The sequence below is a fragment of the Rhyacophila brunnea genome, unplaced genomic scaffold, assembly GCF_057557595.1.
Source record: "Rhyacophila brunnea isolate RB1 unplaced genomic scaffold, BYU_Rbru_1.0 scaffold_2, whole genome shotgun sequence".
NCBI lineage: Eukaryota > Metazoa > Arthropoda > Insecta > Trichoptera > Rhyacophilidae > Rhyacophila > Rhyacophila brunnea.
Genome location: NW_028232859.1, coordinates 18,463,661 through 18,489,695, shown reverse-complemented (window position 1 = coordinate 18,489,695; position 26,035 = coordinate 18,463,661). Strand labels below are relative to the sequence as shown.

Genomic DNA, 26,035 nt, shown 5'->3' with positions numbered 1-26,035 from the left:
AAATACTTTAAATAGTAAATACTTTAGTTTGTTGTTTTTCAGCATTCACATTTCAATATTATAGTCATATCATTATGTTGTATCAAATACTGAATACAAACCAGATTTAAGAATATTAGATTATTAATAATTATAGAAGATAGATAATTTTAAATGCCTCAGAAATGCACATATTTGAAGTAAGGTGAGAGCACTCCCCCAGAAATTGAAAGATGTGAGTTCGAGTCCGACTCGGTTTAACTTTGTTTCAATTTTTTTTTTATTTTTTAGAAAAAAAACAATAGGTACCAACTGATATAAAATATGCCTAATGTGACTTTTCAAAACTAACATAACATCCATTTCAATATAGTGTACCATAATTTTGTAACCGTAATTTAGTGTACCGTAATACCATAATTATTATTAAAGTGGGAACGATGTTATTACAATAATGTGTATGTGTGACATTCATTCAGCCATTAAACCAAAATAACATTTATTTATAAACGTATCACATTGTAAGTAAGGTTTGATATTTCGAACAGGATAAGCCGATACGACATAAGCGACGTAAAAACGGTGAGCGATACTTACCCTAAACAATATAAAAATTAGCCTCAGATACTTCTGACATACCCGATGAAATAGTGTATCTGCTCACCGTACTATTACTACTGTGTTTAACATTCTAATTACAATTTTCTCTTTTGAATAAGTAACAATATAAAATAAATTTCATTTTTTTAGAATAAATGTTTTATTTGTAATAAAAATACTTTATTTATGAATGAAATCGAACCATATAATAATAATCTATTTGAGAGGTAGTAAAATTATACTGTGATTAAACTGGACCAATTATTTAAGTGGATTGATGTTGTGTTGATGTTAAAATAACACAAATATAATTTCTATAGGAACCGTTGTTTCAATTGCCTTTACTATTTTAAAGGTGCGTAACATCTGTAGACCCAGATTATTATTTATTATTTATAATAATATTTAGTTCACGATGATATCAGATATTACATTATAATAACAAACCGTATTAGAATACACAATGAGTGATAATTTTTAATAATTTATGAAATGACTGTTGAATAGTTTATTGATTTTAGATTGCTTTATGCAAAACGAGAATATAAATAAGAAAAGTGAATGGATTTTAAATACTTAAGCATGAAACATTGTCGAGAATGTTGAATATCAATCCACGACGATACGCGTCTACAGCTGTCATAATAAAAACAAAATGCAGTTTAATATTAGTCGATGTGCCTTGTTTAGTCATTTGGTTATGCCACTATTGTGACCTTTCTAAGTGACTGTACTGGGAACCAAGTAAGTATTATAAAATACTGAACAAATCTAAAAGACAACTAGATATGCCTTACTATTAATTAATATGACAAAAAATCATAGTTACATCAAATAATCAATAATAATATTAATAAGGTTGCTCCAGTAATAGATTAAGGTACGTGGTGGATCAGAACACTGACATAAAATATCGAGGTATTTTTTTATATACCTACCCAATTTTTACATAAAAATAAATTTATATTTTATTCATTTAATATGCCTAAACGGGTCGATAAACGTACGTATATATATATATATATTTATGTTACATGTTTTACTAATTTGTTTATTTAAATAAAAATAGTCCTTGCTATATTTAGCATAATATACAATACACAAATGCAGTAATAGTTTGTGCTATATACACATAGAGGCTTCAAATTGTATTATATGTTAATTACCATCATTGTGGTGCCTACCTAGTAATTTATAATATACCTTATAACTTATAACACTTGTGACGTGATTCCAAAAACTTTTGAATAATAAGCTTCATGTTATTACGAAATATCACTAAAATGCATAAAGATTAGATTTCATTCAATTAAACTTACAACTTAAATTAAAGTATCCAATATTACAACGGATTTCACTGAAACTTCAACTTTAAATAAAATTTCTTAATGAAATTAACTACGTTCTCTACAATCGATATCCTTTTAAAATTCCTATTACCTACGTAAAGTATTTTGAAACTTGCAATTTTATAAATCAAATTGAAACGAATTTTACGCATATACTTAAATAAATCGTCCATAGGTGAGAATTAAAATCGTGACGGGACGATTTGTCACGTTGGATGTCCATGTCACACGACACTCATCGTTCACAAAAATAAAGGTTCCTCTTTTTTTCTTGATATCAATAAAACGAATCTTCAACCAAAAAGAATCCGCCTAATCGTGCCGTGTATACAATATCTATTTAGGCATTCAAAAATTGTTTGGATTTTGTTAATATATTTTTTAAACTAGAATAATATAATGTACCTACCCATAAATTGACATTCTAAAATTTAATATCTAAATCAAACTGATAATTTTATTGAGGTAGTGAGCATTAAATGTAGATAGATACACAAGTGCTCCGATGACAAAGTTGAGTAAAACGATTAAAAGGTGAAATATTTGATTAAAATATATCATATCTAACTGTTTTTAATATTTTGTAAATGATGTATTATTGTCAAAATGATCCATTATTATTTTTCCTAAAAATATTCATACTTCAGTGTTATTAATGTCTTAGGACATTGTCAGACTAAAACACATTTCTCTAAAAAGTCAGCTTAAACTGTTATCCAGATGGGTCTAATAAGTTTAATCCAATGATAGTAATAAAATACTTAACTTTTCATACAAAGCAGTTACCTAAATATTATTTAAATTGTACTTCACATTTAAATATTCATATTAGTGGTCATGTGAAAACTGTTGCTAGCTCATATTAGGTATTTTAAATATTATATTAAGAATATAAGTTAGTAAGTCAGTATATTATTTTATTTAAGATTTCACAATAAATATACTTATTATTGTTATGCTACTCTACTCTACCAGTTACTTAAATTATTAATCGTATCACAATATTAATACATTTTGTATTTGATAAATTTTATTAAACACAAAATGGATATACGTAACTGGTATTATTATTAGGTTCAAAAGAAATGTTGATACATTTGAAGTCAATATAGTTTTGAATTCGAATGTAAGTATATGTCTATTTAATTTATTGTATTATTTTTAAGTAAGTAGGTACTTACTTATTTTATATTATCTGGAAATATACAAATATTTAAAATTGATCAACTAAACCCATAAAGGAAATAATACTGAGCCACTATTTCAGATCCTCCGATGTATTAAAAAACTACTTAAGTACTTTTATCTAGCAATATTGTAGCCGTTAGAATTTAAATAAGATTTATAATCATGTTGACTGTATATAATTTTCCGTTCAATTAAGTTCGATTCCTATCATATCCATGCGTGGCTTACCCGAATTGCAACACAATAAATATTTTTATATTATTAAAAGATTGTAATTCTGAACGTGCTGTGATGCAAGATGGACCGCAGAACGCGACAAAACCAGAATGTCATTATTCTTCCGCCTTTGGTCCGCCCAATTTCAACTCTCAGATCGTGTGCGAGGAAGGATGTGTTAGAAAAAAAACTATATTATATTCGGCCTTCTGAGAGTAGATGTCGGTTCGGTGTATATTTGATCGCATTGTAAAATCAAATTACGAATTTCACGGTGTTATGAAATAAATTCGTTTTGTGACAGGTGTTATTTGACAACAGACAAGATTGCGAAATGCTGATTTTATTGTAATAAGACTAGTTCAAAATAAAATATAATTCGGACTTCTGCGAAGGCATTAGAACTGTACTATATATAAATTTAATTCCGGTTTTTTTATGTAAATTTATCAAGGCCTTTTATAACTTTACTATTTGTACTATAATATTTCAATTCTATGATAAAAATATTTATGCAATTAAGCTAAACGAGTTTAAAGCCTATATTAAAAATAGTAATCCAGTATTTTTTTCTTTAATTTAAATGTGTGTGTAGAATTCCGGATGTGCACTGTAAGTTAATGCTCGTATTATATGAGTAATAGGTATAGACAGACGTCGTGAAAAAATCCATAATATAAATGTCATATAATAATAATTATTAAGCAAAAATTACTATTTGTAAAATTAAGTCATTCATGATTATAATTTTACAAATAGTGCTTAAATTTTAAAAGTTCTGAAAAAAATAACGTGTGGCATTTGTATTTAGATTTATAATTCGGCTCAACCCTTACGTTCATGTGCACAAATACACACATCAGAAAAAATATAAATACCTAGCATGTTATACTATGGTATGTACCTACACAATTATACATAGGTGAAAACAAATCATGCTTTGGCTTCAAAATATTTTTTTCATTTAGCTTTAAGATTCAGTGTTTAAAATAGAAGAGTATTCATTAAAATATAATCAGTTAGTTGCCTTTAAAGATACATCCACCTTATAATAACCGAATATTATGAAAAAATATAATAATATAGTATTATACTATAATTAATTATAATATTATGTTTTCTAAGGTTTTTTTTTTTTAATAATTTTCGATGAATTATTGACGTTGTGGTTACTGCATTTGTTGTAAAGTGAAATTGCATCACACCTAATGTTCTCGCGAGTCGCGTTTGTCAGAAATATTTAAAAACTGGTTTTAAGATTCATTGCAATAATAATTGTATATATTTAACTATGGTGAATTGCTTACCCACAATGACAAATGTATACGTTTTCCGGCACATTGTTTAAAAAAAATCAAAAATTCATGTTACTCCCACATAGGAAAGAAATTATTTTTCACAATAGTTTATAAACATCGGTATATATTTTTTAGAATTTATTTTAGATATCGCTTACAATAACCAGGCACCTAGTAGTATGGCTATATTAAAAATATCTTAAAACAATTTAATACTCTTCAAATTTGATTTATATATACTTTTGTACCTACACAAATCAGATGATTTATTAAGACAAATTGACACCAATATAATATATTATACTATTGAGTATTTTATAATAAATAATTGATCAAAATAGTGTGGTCACTAATAATTTACTAGGTACCTACCACAGAATAAATTAATAAGATAGAAATGTAAAATCCATTGCTATGGATTAATCACTAGTGTTTTGAAGCAGGATACTTTATGACGGTCAGGCCATAAAGTCTTAGGAAAAGAAAGCGCGCCAACTGTAATAAAATATTGAATGCGCGTTACAGTGACGTAATAAACTTTAATGCGTATTATTATGATACATAAGTAATACTGAAAATAACCTAATATTTAACACCTGTATAAGTTTATCCCATATTTTTCTACACTCGAGAACTATAATAGGAAGTTTTACTACACCCAGTAGGGTTTCATTAATTTTTTGTTCCCTGGTATCTACAAAACCATTAATATAGCTTGCCATAATATTATTATAATACAAAGTAATGAAAATTTTATTTGTAATTCAGTACTTTTAAATTATTGTGAGGTTATAAGAACATTGTCCACTGATATTCTTTAAACGGATAAACTCGACCAGGCTGGTTATTAAGATAATTGGATTAAGTACAATGTATTACAATTTATTTTTAATAGTAGGTTATCATAAATGCAGTTATTAGAAATAAAATGTACATAATATAGTAATTGTTATTATGTATTAAGAATTATATGTGTTAAATTCTCATAATTGTTATTATCAAACTAAAGCAAATAACAATATTTAATTAACTGAATTTAATTTTCTTTGTGTTTAAGAAACTTCAAATCCGTGACGTGATCTAGTACAACATTAAAGAGATTATCGAATGTTGTCCTAATAAGATTATAAAGTCACAAGTTGCAAAACTGCTTGGAGGAAGACTATTCGTCACGGCGGCAGTTTTATTTCAACGTAATAAAACTAAAGATATTATTATTTCACACCAGAAGAAAGTTACGACATCAAATCGAGAAACGTGGAGTCTTTGCCTGTAAAATGTTTTGCAATTAAGTAGGTATCTTTGCAAGCGTTACCAGGAAATATTAGGAAGTATGTATTTATTTCTTTTTATAATATAGCTATCTTAATAACAGTATTTTTATATCTTAAATAAATATTAGACGACAATTAAGTCGATATACCTAATACAGAGAAAAAAATAATATATGTTGTCTCTATTTTGTCTAATTTTTTATCATAAATCTGTCAATATTTAAAAAAAATCATGTAGTTCTTTAATTGTATTTGATTCAATGGGTTGGACAAATGGCTAAAAACTATTCCTAGTTTAAAAAAACGCTAAAATAATCTGCTCCGATTATGATGGAACATAGTAAATTACAATTTTAAAAGTGAATAAATGCGTGTTTAATGTTGATTGTTTATTTATAAAAAAATCAATGTGACAGAGGGAGATATAAAAACTTAAATCGAAATTATCTCAACATAAAATTAATAAAGGAACTATATTTTAATATTCTAAGTATATTTTGAAACCTCTAATTTTTAAATCTTTTCTACAAATTTATATTTTAGCTATATACGGTCGTTTTCTAAATATTGAAAGGAAGAAGTTTTAGAAGTTGAATGAGTGGAGGTAGACTGTGAAAATGTTATCTTGATGCGCGGCAGCTTGATGTACTAAAATCCCTATTTGCTCCCCTCCCCTTGGATACATCTGACGTTTATAATTTATGTAAACTGTAAGTCATTTAGATGTATCAATAATACAAACAAATTTGAAAACTGACGCTTAGAAGATTATAAGTTGTACTGCGAAGAATAAAACGACAAAAAGAGCTTATTTGGCCCATAAACTATGTTGACTAAAAAATTTCGACTGACAGGACAAATCACTTGACATTTCAATGTTACCATATAACTAAAAATATCCAACTCAATGGGACAAAATTACCTTATGTCATCGTATTTATTTATATTTCTGTTCTTATCGAGGAAATGTGGAATAATATTTTCAAATCCTGGCAATACTCGCATAATACATGGGTAACGACACGAGCGCCGACGCCTAGCCTCAAGTTAAACTTGTCGCATTCTAGGTTGTGGAAGATTTATCTCGACTCACATAGGTACTTCAGCATTACGAGAGAAAATAATGATATGAGTGTCAATCAATCTTTGAAATCATTGTATTATGCATTTTGGCATAAATTAGCTAACCTTTTTAATTGCTTCAAAAATGCTGTAGAATAACCATAATAATACATATACTTATATCTTGTTTTTAAATAGATTATGAATCAATTATTGATTAAATATGTATTGAACTGTTAACCAAAAAAAAATACTTCAACTATTTTATCCTTGACCCAAAATTTGAAGTAATTTATTCTACACATTCGATAATAAGTGTCTCCGCCTTTTTATGCCCTTTATGTAAATACTTGCCAAAGGCGTGTGACTGATTCGATCACTGGCGACATAACGTTGAACAATACATATTGCATTTTTCATGGTAGATATTTATCTTTAATTTGTTAATATTACATTAAATCCGCCCATCACTGATATGTAATGCGATTGTATTACCTAAAGATATATTTTTTTTAAATACAATAATATGTAATACTTGTACCTTGCCTGCAATGTATCTATTATTCTCATTTTTATAGATTATTATAGATGACATCAAATAGTTTTTAAATTATGAACTATGGAGAATTTTAAATAGACAAAATGAGAATAGAAATATTGCATTTTATACAATGGAGATTCCTAGAGTCTGTCGAGAATCGAGAAAGCCGTTATGTGCTGTAGTGTTATTAGAAGAGGAATAGACTATATGATAAATAAAGACGCTGTGGAGACCCGTAAAGCCTCGGAAAAGTAATAATTAACACATTATTCTGCAATGAATTGGTAGTGCAACAAGAAAGTTTCTAGAAGATATTTCGTAATTTCAAAGATACGGCTAAGAATAAGGTAAAAATCAAAAATATCTAAAGAAAATTGGATTCGTAACTTTAAGTACAGTATTAATTTTATTACCTGCTTATGAGTATTAATTGTAAATAGTGTTAATACTTATCAAGATTGTATAATAACAATAAATCGCATTTTGTATCGCAAGGATGTAATTATTATAAAACAGTAAATGAATGTTCAGTTGCAATGATAAAATGTTTCGGTCTCATGCAATTCGAAATGTTAAACACAATGGAGAATACAATAATACACTTTGAGGATGATTAGGTGATTGTATTGCTAAGACATGAAAATTGTGTGGTGCTTCTTATTATTAACAAGCGAGAGTCGTGATGTAGTGATGCTGTTATAGAAAGCACAAATAAGGGAAGACATAAATACCATCACAAAAGTGCAGGGTTTTTCGGGATGACTCGAATACTTCTTGGACGGGGCTTCGATCATTTAACGGATCTCAAATTTTGGCGGCATTTTTCATGTTACAATTGCATGCAACGCGTCTCTTTTTGCCAGTGTTCAAACGTTGAAGCATTGTTTGGAAGTATTTTTGCCACAGCCACAGTAAGAAAATTTCAGAATCACCCTGGTATTTCTTGCTGCTTTGGATTTTTTTTGTTAGGGCATTTGCGTGTGTTCAAAATACATATTAGATACATTCAAAGTTCCTTTGTGCCATTTGTTTCATAGAAAAGATTTGGTGAGTATCGTGCGCCAATTTACAAATTTGTTATTTTCACATTATTTGATTTCGCCGAGGATACTGCATCTTTTTTGAAACTATGAATCAATCAATACTGATGTTGAAAATTAAAACAAATGATTCAAAGAATAACACACCGCATTTGATTTTCTACGACTAAATACTACAAACGAATACCCAAAGACCAACTTTGGGGTTGTTAAATTACTTTAATATTAAGGAGTCAATTTATGAATACGTTTCCTGGGGTTTTTTTTTAAATTTTGTAATATGTGAAAATAAAAACATTATTTCATCAAAAAATAATAAAATTTATTTTCACACATTACTATCAACTAACTGGAATTAAAAAAGTAGCTAACGTCTCATTCGTACTGTTGACTACACAGTAAAATTCTTTATAATATTTTTTTAAACATTATTTCTTACAAAAATAAACAAATTTCACAGCGAATGAAAATTGCCTTCTATTTGAGCATCAATAATCTATTATTGTGAAAAGATAGCTATTGTTAATCACTGTGGTTGTCACAGCAAAATTATTTACCTCAATTAAGATATGAAATACCAAATAATGCTGTCTTCAAAAGATATTACTTGCTCTAATCGGTCAGTTACTTAGATGTTGGTATTGTACTTTTGCCAATTGATTATTATTATTATCAATTATAAATGGAGGTAATTCAAAATAGTAAATTTATTAAACCGACATAAAAAAATATATATTAAATAATTTGACATTGATTATTGGTTTTCAAATTTTATCATTATGATATACCTATCTGTTTTTTTTAAGTTAAAAACCAATTAAATATTGAAATAAATGTAGTGTGGTGTATTAGAAAACGTATTTATAAATTGTGTCCGCGCTTGCCAACCAATCAAGCATCGGCGGAAATTTGGAATATGACAACATGATCAGCAAAGTCTACCGCGGTTGATGCAGCATTCTCAGTTTGGTGGGATCAAGCCTGGCGCCAATATCGGCAGCAATCTTTTTGTCGCGCCTTTTCTCGCCCTTGACGCGGGCGTCGCCGTCGCGGCGCTCAGCCCGTCTGACGTCATATCCGCTTTCATACGCACCGATGCCGCTCTCGTAGCTGCGCGCGTGCCACATGGCCGGGTGCGCAGGGTGGGCGGGGTGGTGCGCGTGGTGAGAGTGCGCGTGCGCGAACAGCATCTGCGCGTGGAGAGCGTGGTGTGCGGCGATCGGGGGCTGCGCTAAGGAGTATCGCTTGCTGGGGACTGGTACCACTGCTTCCTTGGGGAGGGGTAGAACCGCTTTTCCGTTGGGAATGCCATTTGCCTTCACGAAGTTCGGGACGCGAGCTCGGAGACCGCAGTAGTAAGGATCGTCTGTAAAGAAAAGAAAAAAAACATTATAATTCTACCCAAATATTTTGACAATAATTATTATCTTTATTATTAATTCCTTGAAATAGTATAGTCCAGTGGTCGGCAAACCGTGGCTCGCGAGCCACATGCGGCTCTTTGGGTATTGGCGTGCGGATCTTTGCCAAATTCCAAATTCACATTTTTTGTAAAAAAGGTATGATTGTTGTCGTTTTAAATCCGCCCATTGCAAAAGTCGACAAATTAAATTTTCCTCCATTTCATATTGACACGAGCACTTTGAAATAGATTTTTTTGTAGATTTAACAAGCTAAGAGGTATGTAGCTCTAAATTTGTAGGTCTTGCTTACAAAAGTGAGGATTTGGAGAGAGAAAAATGCAATTTAATTTCACAACTCAGCGGAGCGCTCTAAAAGATCTACATAATAAGGTAGATACTACGATTTTTAATACATGTTATAGCTTTTCGAACTCATATTTGAGTCTACATAATATATATGTGAACAATCATTTTCAAACATGAATAATATAAATAGCATTTAGAGAAGCCAAATAACCGACGAGAATTTGGAGTCGCGCCTAAAATTTAAAACTACAAGTTACATACCAAATATACAGACACTCTCCAAAGAAATGCAAGGACGGTCATTGTTCACATTAGTTTTAAGGAATGCGTGAAAATTTTATGTAACTCATTTTATGTAAAAAAATATATTTATAATTTCAACAATAAAAAAACTTATATTTGCGTTAGTTTTATTCGCAAAATCTTCTTCACTTGATAAATAAACAATAACATTCACTGAAATAAATCATATTTATATAAATGTATGGGCTCTCGAAAAAAAAATTTACCGTTGTGATACTCATATTTGGCTCTTTTGGTCCAAGAGTTTGCCGACCCCTGGTATAGTCGATCAGATGTCGTAGTATCAAAACTAATATTTCAGTGTGTTAATAAACAGATTTTTTTTAAACAAAAAATAGCTAGTATGAAAACGTTTATCAATGAGCTATTCAATAATATAATAATTGACTAAATTAAGATAAAGTGTGGTTTTATTGCAGTGCTACTAGGGACATCTAGTGATAGAATACGATACCCGCAATTTAATACAATTTCAAAAGCGATCATACCCAACCATAATTCGATATAAATAAAAGTCAACGAATCATCATTTTAACAAAAGATATAATATGTTTTTTGTATTAAATAAAAATACGTTATAACTATTATATTTTAAAAAATATATATATTCCAACATATTCGAATGATATTGTTAAACTACATTTAAATTATGAAAATAGTAACAAATATAAGATTTTTTTATTGTACGTTTATCATTGAATCCAAAGTTAAGATAGCGATTAATTTAAATGATTTTAAATTTTAATCATCGGTAAATTGTTTTAATTTGCATAGTTAATATTCTGTCCCTAGATATCCTTATTAGCGCTATACTGCACCTTAAGATTTTGATGTATATAAAATACCAAAAAGTTTTCTCTGTTACGATACGAGAAGATAAACGATGAACTGTTTCATCTACATTATTTATTAAAAATGGATATACCTACTCTCACAATAATTAGTAAATTCTTTTAAATTCATTTTAAGTTTATTGAAATTTGAGATACTACAATGTGTCGATTAGTAAGAAATACTCGTGAATACTATAAAATCAATTGTCTAATAGATAAACAGATGGGTTTCTAAATGTGACACCGACAAGTACCTAGTGCATTATTATGGTGTACGTCGTACAGCATTGAGACATCTTTTAAAAAGTAAGCAAGTCCATTTTTAATGACATGTCCAAGAGATCCTTAGACATTTCTATTCGTGCAACGTCCGATGAGCTAAGATAATGTCAACCAAATTGCTTTTTCGAAAGTAATAGTGTGGCATATCAAACGGATCTACCGATTTTACGTCGAGTCATCGTATTCCAAATAAACGCTTTGTACCAAACTAGACTATACTAATTAATAACATATTAAATGAGTAGGATCTCTTCCGGCTTGGCTGTCGATCAAAAAACGATATCTATCACGGATTATAATATTCAAGTTCAGAATATAATAATCTATTGTTTTTGTTATAATCTGTTCAGAATGGCTACATATTAATTTCTGATGTGTACCTAAATATTTTGATTAAAAATAAACGCATACAAAATAACATATTTATTATTAGTAACTATAATATTGGTTGCCGAATATACAATTAAATATACGTTGTCATGCCTCAGGCGATTCTAGACAATGCATTGTAAGACCATCGAAGTTAATCGCGGAGTGTTTTCTGCATATTTTTATTGTCAAACGTTGTATTTATTTGTTTTTGCCTTCATGTAAACCCTGCTTTATACATCGTAATTGTAATAATCACAGAGAATTGAACAAATATATATAATGAAATTAATAGTTACGAATAGAGATTGCAATAACGGGATATCAAAGCCATTATCCCAGTATTTTTCGATACCGAAATACCGGTTTTAAAAATCAAAAAATCAAATTGAAAGTGGAAACAATAATATCATTAATGTATTAATTAACATAAAATGCTTAAGAGGACTGTATTTTTTGTCAGATTAAGCGATGTCTGGTTTACTTCCGTGGCTCTTCATCATCCTTGGTGACCAGCAATGGCACATGCTGTAATTATTAATATTTTAAAGAGATTTTTACCTATGTAGATATATGTTTATTATATACTTCTGTTTTTTTTTTTAATTATTTTACGAGTACCGGAATTCAATAGGAAATACCGGTACTGGTATTTTTATTCGGTATTGCAACTTGCAACCCCTAGTTATGAATAAGTGAATTTTATTTATTTATTATAATTATATTCTTTTCATATTTTACAGTTCTTTTGGGTTATTTGTAAGTATGGTTTACATAGAGCTCTTAAATTTATATTGATATTTAGATACGTACCTATTTTTAAAACCTACCTAAAAATAATACTGTAGGAATGGTTTTAATAAGAATAAACCTGTCGAAAAATATACCGTTATAGTATGTATGTATACAAATAACACAACAGATTGACCGTTTTCGATAATTAAAATAGTCTTTAGGTATGTTTAATTTAACATAATACGTGAAGTTCCTATTTAATATTACAGTGCCGTAGAATCAGATTGCAGTATCGAAGTAATGAGGTGCTTCATTTATTGAAGGAGAAAGTCGTCAGATGGGTATGTAAGTATATACTTAGAAATTATATATGACAGCTTGATGGAATATTATATTATTATCTTGTTGTGAATAAATACAACGGGCGTATTGCTTTGCTAGGTGAGCGAGAAAAACTTAATAAAATATACCCAAAGGTAATAGATGACGTAGATAGAAGATTCCGTTGTTGAGATGTTCTTAATGAGACAATTATTATATTCTGTAGATAGTTAGTGTGTGTGAAAATTTTAGATGTAGATTATGGAAGTTTAGTGATAACGATTTGAAAGTTTGATTGGTATCTTATAAAGAGTTTTAAATTTATATATAAATATTACCGTGCTTCCAGTCAAATAAAAATTAGTTAAATATTGTACATGAAAACATTATTCATCAATAATTATTTTGACATTATAATTCATGATTGAACGTATATAATATATATTTACGTATATTTATCTAAAACATTTTAATATAAATCTAAGAACGTATTAATAAGAAGCGATGTTAATTATAATAGGTAATTGATTAAATTCTACATATTTGATATTAGGAGGTAGTAATGAAAGAAGATTATAATAGTTAAGTAGATATTTGTATATAATGAATTTCATGATAAATTAAGATTTAAAATTACGAAAAAACCATTATAGAGTTTTCAAAATATTTTTCTCTTAATTTTAAGTACCTAAGTACTTTTAAAATAGTATTCTTACAGTATTTTTTAGCAGAAAATGCATAAGTCCTTGTATTTTATAATTTATATCAATATATTATGATCTATCACTAATACCTATTTGTTACAATATAATATTGAAACAGAGTGACTACATACATGATAATAATTAATCATTGCGCCCAAAAACCTGCGTGCCTTTCAACAGGTCATAGGCAAAACGACTATCGGAATTATTGTAATGTAACTCAATCACGATTTTATGGTTTTAGATAGTTAGATTACACAGATACACATGATAATATGTCAGCAGCTGCTAGACTCTGGCTTATACACTAGTTACTAGTAGATCTGCAAATATCAAGGCTCTATTATGAAATGTCAAGACATCTAAATTATCATTCCACAATGAGTCTTTGTTGATAGTGTATTACAATGAAATACTTTCAGTATATTACGGTCATTGATCATTCATTTATAATATTATCATATTTACCTGTCATATGACGGTGAATAAAAAAATATCAATGTCAATCGATCTAACAGTTACTAAATAGATTCTGATATTATTATTTTAATAAGCATTTTACAACACAATCCCAAAATATTAGGTACTAACTTAGTTGATACAACATTATTTTATTTACCGGTTCTTTACGTTACAATACGTAAATTTAACTTTGCTTGTTTATATAGTAAGAAAATTTATAATTTCGAGAAACCCATCGTCAGTAAAAACATTGAGAGTTGACGTGGTAAAGAGATGCATCCGTTTCGATGGGCGATTTAAGTATCTCAAAATATCCAGTCACGCTAACGATTGAATGCACAACATTTTTGATGTATATAAGTAATATACACCACGCGGCGCCTCCAAGAATCCCTGTCGTTTGCCAGTCTTCTTGCTTCGTTCCAGGTCAAACCAGCATCCCGTAGATCCGCCGTATACACTCTGTAGATTGTATTTAGCGGCCTTCCAGGTCGGCAAGCCAGGTTAAAGTTCTCTTCTGGCATCCGCAGCACGTGGCCGAGCCAGGTCCAACGTCGCCTCTTCACTTTCAGCGTGATGAGAGGCTGCTTGGTGCGTTCTCTTATCTCCTCGTTGCTCCTAAAGTCATACCACCCCACCGCACACCCAGTATTCGTCGCAAACATCTGTTTTCGAAGCTCAGTATACGGTTGCTCTGAGCCTTCGTAAGGTGCTATGATTCGCTACCGTAAAGCAGAACTGTCAGAATGCAAGCGTCGAATAGGCGGTATTTGGTTTTGACCGAGTAAAATCGTGAGTCCCAGACATTTCGCATCGAGTTGAATGTTGCTCCAGCCATTCCCATTCGGATAGCGATCTCTTTCTGCAAAATGCCATCTCCCGTGATGTGTACCCCCAGGTACTTGAAGCTGTCGACGCTCTCGATGTTTTGTCCATCGCTAATCGGAGGTAAATCTGGATCAGGACACGTGCTATTGCACAAGACGTTGGTTTTCTTCGCGTTGATTTTCAAACCAACGCGAGAGGAGTTGTTATGCAACCTGTCGATTGTCTTTTGAATGCCCTCGATTGAGTTATCGAATAGGACAGCATCATCGGCATATTCCAGGTCGCATAGCTTCACCGTGGGGGTAACAGGTATGCCTCGGCCGGGTGGTATTGACTTCCGTAGTATGAAGTCAAAGAGAATGATAAAGAGAAACGGTGCAAAGACACAACCCTGTCTGACTCCGGTCGTGACCCCGAACCATTCCGTGACAGTGTCTCAAATTCTGACACAGCATTCGCTATTCTCGTGCAGGCTTTTGATTATGGCAATGATCTTAGGAGGGATCCCGTATGCTCCCAGTATCATCCAGAGGGAGGGGCGGTGCGGACTGTCGAAAGCCTTCTCATAATCCACAAAGCAGCAAGCCATCGGACTGTTCAGCTCATGGCTCTGCTGGAGAAGACATCAAAGGTTGTGAATTTGGTCTGCACACGCTCGACTAGGTAGAAACCCGGCTTGGTTTTTCCTGAGGACGTGCATTATCGGGTCCCTTATTCTCATCAAAATGATGTTTGCCAAAATCTTTCCCGGAACACTGAGTAGCGTAATGCCTCGGTAATTGTCGCAGCTTAGAGGGTCTGAGAGACGAAGAGGCAGACCCCGACCGAACCAAGGACCGCCGGACTCACTACCAGACTCAAGACAGGGTAGTCAAACGATCCGTGCGGTTGGACTAGCGCAATTTTATGAACCGGCAAATTGAAGCGGCAGAGGAGGCAGCAAGCAGAAATGACACCAGGAAACTCTTCCGAATCACCCGTGAAGTCTGCGGCAGGCGACCATCGACTCCCGGAGCCATTCGTGGTCCCAGTGGAGCAATAGAGTCTGACGCAGAATGCGTCAAGAAGATTTGGAAAAATCATTTCTGCGGAGTGCTGAACCGCCCACCTTCTTTGGATCCCTTTGACATATCTGCGGAAGCTTTACTTTTGAACATTCCCCGAGCGACCGATATTTCCGATTGCCCGCCCATGCACACCGAGATAAAATCGGCTGTGAAAAGGCTCAAGAACGGAAAGGCACCGGGGGGAGACGGGATTCATCCTGAATTCCTCAAGTACAGTTGAGCGCAATCCTGCACCCTATGTTTCATCTGATGACAAAGGTGTGGGAAGAAGAGCGCTGCCCAAGGGACTGGGTGAACGGTGAAATCATCACACATCATAGATTTAGTACAGACTAATAGGAATACTGATTATTTTTTTTAAATGATAACTTGTATTGAAAAAAGGGTTAGACTGATTTAGTTTACATAATATTTATTTACTCCTTTTGGATTCATTTTATGATGTTGACAACAATGGGCTAATATATATTATTAAACATACTATTATTATTATTATTATTATTATTATTATTATAATGATAATTTTATTAAAAAAATCCTAGCAAACGATTTTAAATCAATTCATTTTTTTTTCTTACCAGCGAATGAATAAGTGACCAAGATTTTATTTATACAAATTCAATAGCTGTTGATTTTTTTCTCTAGAGAACATAAGCACGTAGTATCAATAAATTATTGTAACACTAAGAACCATTTGATTGAATACACAATCTTAAAAAGTAATATACGTAAGCAAAAAATAAATAAAATGCTATCATTTTTTTTCCAAAAAGAAAGTAGGTGTAATTTTTTTTATTTATCATTCATTACAGACAATAATTCTTTATCGATGAATAAATCAGAGAATACAATACAACGCGAATTGAAACAGATGTGTTCTACCTCAATATATATTTGCTTGATTTTGAGTACACAATGGAAATGAAGCACCAATAGAAAGCTCATAAATAAAAACACCAAGATAAATTCGACCGATCTCTTGTAAGTATGCAGTCAATCTTTGTCAAAAAGAACAATGCCATGTAGTAGTGATACGATTTTGTTGTAGGCAGTGTCAAAGTTATCTTTTATGAGATTATTTCATTGTTTGTTATTGTTATTACGCCAAATATCATACTTGATCTGACATTTTACTATGCACAATGTTATGTATGTTGTGTCAGTATAGTAGACTAATAATTTTAAATAGAAAGCTTCTGTTGCTCAATGTGAGATTTTTTTTAAAACAATATATTACTATTATTATATATAACTTAAACTTTCTTTATGTACCATATCATAACTTCAAACATAATTTAATTAACAAAGTGTTGGAATAATTTAACTAATAGTTATATTTTATTCAATATACAATAACATCACAAAAATGGTAAATTAACATTTTTGTTCTAATGCTAATTCACAGAATAGAGGGTATCTATATTTTTTACAAGCAATGCTTGTTAGTCATCCGTTCAATTCATTCGGTCACCCAAATGTGCCAATCCGATACTTCGACTAGTTTCTACGAGAGACAATTGTTTAGACTTTAGTGAATTGGGTGCACCATTTATCATCGACTGTGCCGAGTTGATAGAGCAGCCTTCTATAAAGCTGTATGTAGCAGATTCGACCCTATCCGGATCTCTGATATTTGGAGGACTATATATTATGATCCGCTTAGGATCAAATGGTAGGGTAATAAATACTTTTTTTTAAATTTGATCCAGCCATTGGGATTCGCACCGCAACTGAAAGAATCAGTGGCGGGAATTTAGTCCACCAATTTACCATGAGATCCAAACTGACTGCAATTTTTAAATATTGCATTATATTTGATAATATTTATTACGCATTATTCCGTATTAAATGGAAAGAATAATATAAATCGTATTACTGATAATTGTGTATTATTATTTTTGAAATTTTATCTAGAGATTTATGAAAAAGTTATTAAATATTTACTTTCTTTTTCCTGACATAAACTACACTCGTTTCCGCTATTAAAATTACAATATAGCAGTATATTTTTTAATTAATCAACGAATTATATATTATATATTTTCCCAAAGTTTTACAGTTTAATTTAATGAGAGAATGGATCTAGATTAGTTAAATCAATAATAAGTGTTGATAAATAAAATTTAATCGCCATTAAAAATGTATACAATTAAGTTGTTCAAAATTATTATTTAATTGATTGAAAGGAAATGTTCGTCAAATAAACGTTTGAAATGAGGCCGCAAGTTATAACTATCTATTTTTTTCTTTTATCTGATCACAATCGAATCGGATGTCAACGCATGAATGGAAAGTGACGGACTACTGATTCTGGTGAGAGTGAAAATTAAGTATTAATTAGGGTACTAAGATATCGTCATCCCAGTTGTAAGGTGCAATGTATTATATTTGAACTATCGACACTCAAGATGGAACTCAAATAAATCATTAAATATAATATGATTTGAAACTTGGCCGCCTCTGGAATATATTATCCAAATCCGCAACACAAGACTTTGTTAGACTTCCAAATATACTTATGTGTATTTGGTATATAAGACATAGTACAATTTCCAATATGCACGATGCATCAAACTGTACATATTATAATTATTATGTGATAACTGATGATATTTTATTGAAGTTATACTTCTTTTGGCGCGTTTTTTAAATCAGATCAGAGTGTATTTTTGGCGTGTGACATGTAATAGATAATTTATTTTTTCACACGAAAAAAAAACGCACTCGATTGGATTCGAACCACCGATTGTTCGGTTATCAGCCGAACGCACTACCTTTACGCCACAGTATAATATTATAATCGTAAAGATTATACAGTATAATATTATAGTTTAGAGTTGTTTCATTGCCTAGGCAGCGAATTTATTATTGTCGGCCATTTGCCGTTATGTAAACAAACGATTAAACGTTAGTTAGTAATATAAGTTAAAGTGTATAAAAATAAACCAACTGCGTTCCAATAAGCGGTCCTTTTTGAGCTAGTCAAAGAATCTAGTTTATCACAAGTTTTGTTTTGTTACGCCAAAGAAGTATAACTTCTAACGCGCGTACATAAGTACACACACCGATTTTTTTATATTTGGGGAAATTTTTCTATCATAATATTTGAAATGAAATCAAAAGTTTAATCACTTACTTGACTACCTACATAATTCTAAAATTATTTTTATTGACTGTCAACATTTTTGGTAGACTTTCTTATTCACAGTATTTGCATAGTCATTCAGGTGTAGCTGTACACATGTGTATTTAATTGATTATGAAAAGATGTCGAGACCAATTAATAAAATATTTTAATGAGTAGTAAACACGACAATAATTTTTATTTGACCACTATCAGGGAAAGCATGTCGATTTGGAATACAGTGGTATATTACATCGACTACTTACTTTAACAAAAAAATAGTTAGTATTGGGAAATTAATTATATTACTGTGTTATTTTAGAAACACGATTAAAAATGTATACCACGAAAGTATTTACAATATGTAAATAGTAAAAAATTAAGTATTTATTTTTCGATAATTCTGTCTTACCGGCATGTTTATTTACAGATTTTCTTATGCTAGTATTTCAAATATCTATATCATAATCATTGATTCACAGTGGTATAGTTGGCAGAGCGCCGCCCTAAAATGCATAACGGGTTGGGCGAATGACTAACAATAATTCGTGTGTAAAAAATCTATTAATAGAACCTCCACTTTGCGGAGACCTATATACTCTGCTCCGTGGAATCCTATATAATTTCCTTATGTCCGAAAATGATAATATACTATTTTTTGCTTAATGATCAGTCAACAATCAAAGGTATTTTTGTTACATGGGTGTACATTTATAACCACTCTGAGAAATGGTAGAAAAATAGGGGGTTGTAATTTATATGTCAATTTATTTAAATACCACGAATTAAAAACATAATAACACTTATTGATTTTCATAGATTTCTTATTATGTATTAAATTAATTTTATTTTCATGTTTATTGTCATTTGATTATCACCTATGATATCATAATTAAGCTCATATCAAAAATATCAATAAAATAAACTTTTGATTTACGATGTGTATACTATTGATATCAATACAACAGTATCTTAACGACACATTAAATTTACTAGTTTTTATGTGCTTCATAGAAGTTTTGTTGTTATTTTAAAAGTAAAAAAAGCTCAGCAAAAAATCTCAAGGCTAACGGGGTATTGTTTTCGTTTAATCATGTGATAAGTACCTACATGAATGCGTCGATAATTTGGATAAACAGTTTATTAATAGTGATGTGCTTCACTCGGTGTACAGGAATTTCGGGTGGTCCCAACGCCATAAAACGAGTGTTTACGATATTTTCCTATCTCATGTGCTATTTATAAATACAGCCAAGCCTAGACACTACCACTAGTAGCTGAGCGTACTCACATGTGCCGTAAGTCATATGTATGTACATGCATTATAGCTACTTGCAACTGCAGTGTGGACGACTATCGTTTAAAAGTCGCAGGTGACGTACCTATGTGCGAACGTCACAAACAATCAGTACGAGAAATGCAGTCCGCAGCGTGCCATAATCACAGGTGACTGGCTAATGATAGTGCATCACGGTATATTAATGAAAAAAAGAAGTACTTATTGCAAAATTTAGGATTAATATATATATTAATAATATAGTTTTAGTACTCTGTTGAATATGCGGATTATATAAATTGAACGAAATGATATTAAGATACCATTTGTAAAAAAATATTCATACAATACGAACTAACAAACGTAAGATTATTATGGTATTATATTTGTATCACCCACATTCTTAATCAGTGTACCTACTGTGATTCGACAATTGTCTGCGATCCTAACTATTACATAAACGTGCACCACGTGCATTCTACTCTAGAATTTAATGGGCGGATATTGTAAAAAATGAAAGTGGTCTTGACTGTTACAATTATCATAGATATACTTACATAATTTATGTTATCGGTTAGGTATACATAAATACAGTAACATATAAATCACTTGAATGAAGCATTGTTAGTTTTCCCCTCTCATAATATATAATATCATATTATGATCTTTCTGATAAAATAATCTGTTATAGTGAACAATATTATTTGTAATACTTAAAACGATATATCTTTAACAAATTATCGACACATTAGTTCCATTATAATATAACGAATACAGGTGAAACGATATTATTCAGGCGGTACTTAGGCTTCCAGTGTTTTTCTTGGTATTAATAGTACACAAGCTCACGGTTTGTATTGAATTCTCATTTCGAAAGGGGCCGCCAAAACGTTTTAAAATAATCGGACGTGTAACAGCTGTTGAGGAAGAAAGTAGAATCGTTGCCATGTCAACACTTTGTTGTTATTCAGATGTAGCGCCCGAAGACATACGCGGTTTACCAATGTCCAAATAATCCACGGGCGTTTTTCCGTAACATTTGATATGTCAATCTATTCTCTATAGTTCCGGTTCTTTAGACATTGACTACGTATACAAAAATAAATAATGCTCTTCGGTTTTTGTTTTAAAGTGCCTATGGCTGTGCAGTGGTTTAATTTGTTTTTCTTTTTCCGGTGTCCTTAGTAAACAAATATTTTAACGGTACCCATAACTATTAATAAGTAGAATGAACGACCATGTAATTCACTTTATAGTTTCTAAACATTTAGAATTAAACTAGACACTGTCTAGATAACTAGCCTCTGCTAAGTCGAGAAATGGTCAGTAAATATGTTTATCTCGGTTTTGAGCATCTCTTACAAAGGTAAATGAGAAACTTTTATCAAAAAGAATTGAAAAAGGACTTCTACCAATTTGGTTGAGCAAAAATATTTCCAAAATGAATAAAATGCATCTAGTAAAATCTCTTGTTTACCCAATTTGTATATAATAATATATCTACGACATGGGTTATAAGGGAAAAACAGGGTTTAGACGCATTTAAAATGTGATACTGAGAGTCTTGTGGATGTTTAAATGAATCAACGAACTCCAATTTCATAACAAAATTTCCTGGGTTTTTACTTCGCTGAACATTCCCATAGGGATAATATAGTAAGTAGGGATAATATAATAAACTCATGGTATTTAGTCTGGTCAAAAAGGTCTGAGAACGATGAGAAAGACCTCTCTCCAGATGACCAAATCAAATCAATCATTCCACAGGTTTTCCACTATCTAGATTATCCATACCACTGAATGTCAAGCGCCCGAGAAAACTGTCAGTTCGTCAATTATTTCGGATCATGATCCACAATTAGTATATAAGTCTACGTCCACAGTCATAAGATTCCAACGAAGGTGAATCTATTATTATTTCTTGTTTCATGTTGGGTTTCATGTGGTAATCGAAGATAATGTTAATAGTAATAGTAGAGTATATATAATAACAGCTTATAAAATTAGTATTATGAGGCAGTTTACTATATCGAGACCTATATATACCACTTTATTACCACCAAAAAATATTTGCTATTATGTCAAATGTTTGCTATTTTAATTTTTGAACTTTCTGAACCAGGCTTTCCAACAATACATATCACGGTAGTTGGTTTATAAGCTGCGTTTTATTTTTTAAATTTCATGTTAACCATTAATATCTAATACTGCTTTATCATTATAAATATTTGCTGTATTATTAAATATAAAATCTAATATTATATCCTGGAGAATTAATCGCACCGCACACTTTGAAAATCTCTGGGGAGTAAGTTACCAAAAAACTTACTGTAGTATCCGACGAAACCAAATTTACAATAATATAACTCTAAATTAAAATGAAAACTTTTCTCTAACTGAGTTAGGAAAAAAATCGATCACAATAAATTGCATGATACGAATAAGGTAAAGTGTCATATTATTGTTTGCTAAAAATAAGAGAGATCATTATCTATGGAAGTATGCTGTGTAATATTATGTCACTAACAATTAAGTCGGACGTAGGAAGATATTTATAACGAATATTATGAATGAATAATGTTGGAACTAGTACTGTTGCAAATTTTTTAATATCGCATGTTAAGTTGCCAACCTGTGAGTACCTCTTCACTTGCACAACTTCGCAACTGTGAGAATTGAAATGAGGAGCATTTGGATGCAAATTATTTCACACATTATGAACCGGATCGAACATTTCAATATGTTTCGTTGAATTCTAAATAAACACTGTAATTACTATATATATATGGATTTCTGCAACAACGTTCATAACTGAACTGAATTAATGCTTTTACATAGATTTTTATTTTCACAACAGACGGTTTTACAGAATAAGTCGTTATTATTATATATAAAAAGGAAGAAATGAGACACATAACAAACATCCAAGTACTAAATCTAGATTGCTACCTTATTTAAATATAAAAATAATAATAATATTATTCTGCATGACTTATTTTACTAGTAGCTATCTATTATAGGCTGTCTCACAACGAATAGGCATTGTTTTCAAATTTTATTATTTAACTGTTATAATAAGATCCTACACACACAACATTTATTATGTTATTAAGTTATTATATGATTACATATTCCGTCATAAATAAATGAAATACTCTCCCATACTTACATTGTGGACACTCAATAATTTAATAAACCTTGAAAGTTCATATGCTTAAGTCATTTTTATAATGAATTTACTTTAAAAAATAACAATTGAAACACTTAAGTAAGAGCATCTTTAAAAATTCGCTCAATGTGTCGATTATTAAATGCCTTGTTCACATTCTTGATGTAAATGTCCTCGGTTGCAGACTTGGACGAGTGAAAGTAAAATATAAATAAAATTGAACATCCTTGAGGTTTATACCTCCAATTACAATTATAGCATCGTTTTATAGCAGTATATTATCTGTTTTAATTCACCTATAATAATTAATGACCATAGATGATATATTTACATATTTGCATAAATTATTCTTTTAGTATAGCTGGTATGTTACGGAATAACTTACTGTTCCAAAGACTTTGTATTCGAAATATCAGATCGCAGTGATATACGGATTTTTACATTATAATTGTATCTCGATCTACAATAACCATAAAAACAAAGCATAGATAATAATAAATGTAGTGTATTTTGACATTTTTTGTCCACCATTTTATTACTTCGTCGATATCAGACAAAAATGTCTGGAGTGTTGCTAAATAAATTAAGTAAGATATCTTGCAAAAATCTTATAGTAAAATATAATGACTTTGATGCACGAGTCTCCAACCCATGGGTTACGACCCTCAGAGAGGTCGTCAAATCTTTTAGGGAGTTACCAAAAAATCTTCAATTTTGATGAAAAGTAATATTTCTTACACGTTTCTTGCCAAATTTGGGCAGTAGTAAAGAAGTCGCATACGGCATTTTTTTGAGTCGTCATAATTATCATTTAAATCTATGTAGGCACCGCGTAAGCGCTACGTATTGTTATGTATCGATGTTTGACAGTATTTTTAGTTTTTGTGCGGAAAATTATATAAACATTATCTGTCAAAACTATTTAACTATACTTATTCATAATCAAACGAATATCTTCTCATATTCTGGGAATGGCTTCATAATTTGAAACAACTACTGTCAATGTAAAGGTCTCAATCATGTAAAATTAATAAAAACTTTGTTTCTATGCAATTAATAAGCTATATAATAAAATGTATAATGAAAGAAAATATGATAAAATAAAATTTATGATGATTGATAATTAAATGATAACGTATTTATAACATTTTATTTTGTGATTATTTCTAATCTGTTTCTCCATATAAAAATGCATTTTTATGTTAAGGCTATACTTCAGCTGGGGCACGGTCTAAAACGATCGTGACTACGCGACGCGAAGATTGTGCAAACGACGTGTGCAGAACAAAACATAATTTGTCATAAAAATTCAATGTGCATCCATTTAATGTTATGTTTATTGTTCTATTAGTAATAATAATAATATATTCATTGACATGTTTTCTTTTTCAAGTAAATGGGTAACGTTTTTTAGTCATCTTTACACGATTTAAAAATTAATTCCCCCGACGCCATCACAAAACAAATTGACATATTCACAGCTCGACTTTCGCTCTCCAATTGGCAGCAAGTCCAAAATTTCGTCGCACCTTTAGTTGAAAATTATTTGTATTATGCCCTTAATGTGGCGGAGGTCACGGATTATCCGGTAACTACAAAAAGTTGTCGCGACATGAAAAAGGTTGGGAACCTGTGGCTAGTAGAACAGCGTTGATAATACATATTTTATTTTGTTTTATGAAATTCTATGTGGCTCTATCTTTAACTTTTTTTCGCATAAGTAGGTAGGTAAAAATCATGATATAATTTTCATAAAATGAATGTCCGTTGTTAAATTGATTACCTACTTGAAGAATGTGAACAGCGAATTTATTTTTGTCAATGACTGCTTGGATTTTTTTATAATAAACAATATAAATTTCACATTATGAACGCATTTTATACGGCTTGCAACAAAAACGTTTTGAAGTCTAAGTGAAATCTGTAGTCTGTGTTCTGATTTTTTGTTGGCAAAGTAGATACGTACTTAACAATGATGTGGGAATAATACTTTCATTTCCATCAATATAAATTGTATGCGTAGATAACTATGCGTAAACGAAATTAAATCTAAACGCTTTGAGGTAATTTACCATGGGAGGAAGGTATAATAAAACACTGAAATGATATCATTAGCTACCTTATATTCATAAATCGTGCAAGTCAAGTGGAACATTACTTAGCTCTCTGTGGTCAAGCTGATTTGCACAATATATTGTTCAACTTATCGAAGTCTATAAAACTACCTATTACACATTGTGTTTAAATAGTATACAATAGATAGATAACACATACTATTTTGCTTATAGGAAATTCAGTCACCCCAT

At 30.7% G+C, this 26,035-nt stretch overlaps 1 protein-coding gene across 4 annotated transcripts in view; it reads right to left on the bottom strand.

The window, feature by feature from the left end:
• exp (expansion) overlaps positions 1-26,035 on the bottom strand; it is a 214,384-nt gene that overhangs the window by 3,427 nt on the left and 184,922 nt on the right. For 2 of the 4 annotated variants that reach the window (XM_085947193.1, XM_085947194.1), the window contains exon 10: positions 9,490-9,913. In XM_085947193.1, the coding sequence (XP_085803319.1) occupies positions 9,490-9,913 (424 nt within the window). Of the gene's footprint in view, positions 1-8,474; positions 9,914-26,035 lie in introns of those variants that run through there. The other 2 variants (XM_085947196.1, XM_085947195.1) reach the window with 2 other exon arrangements.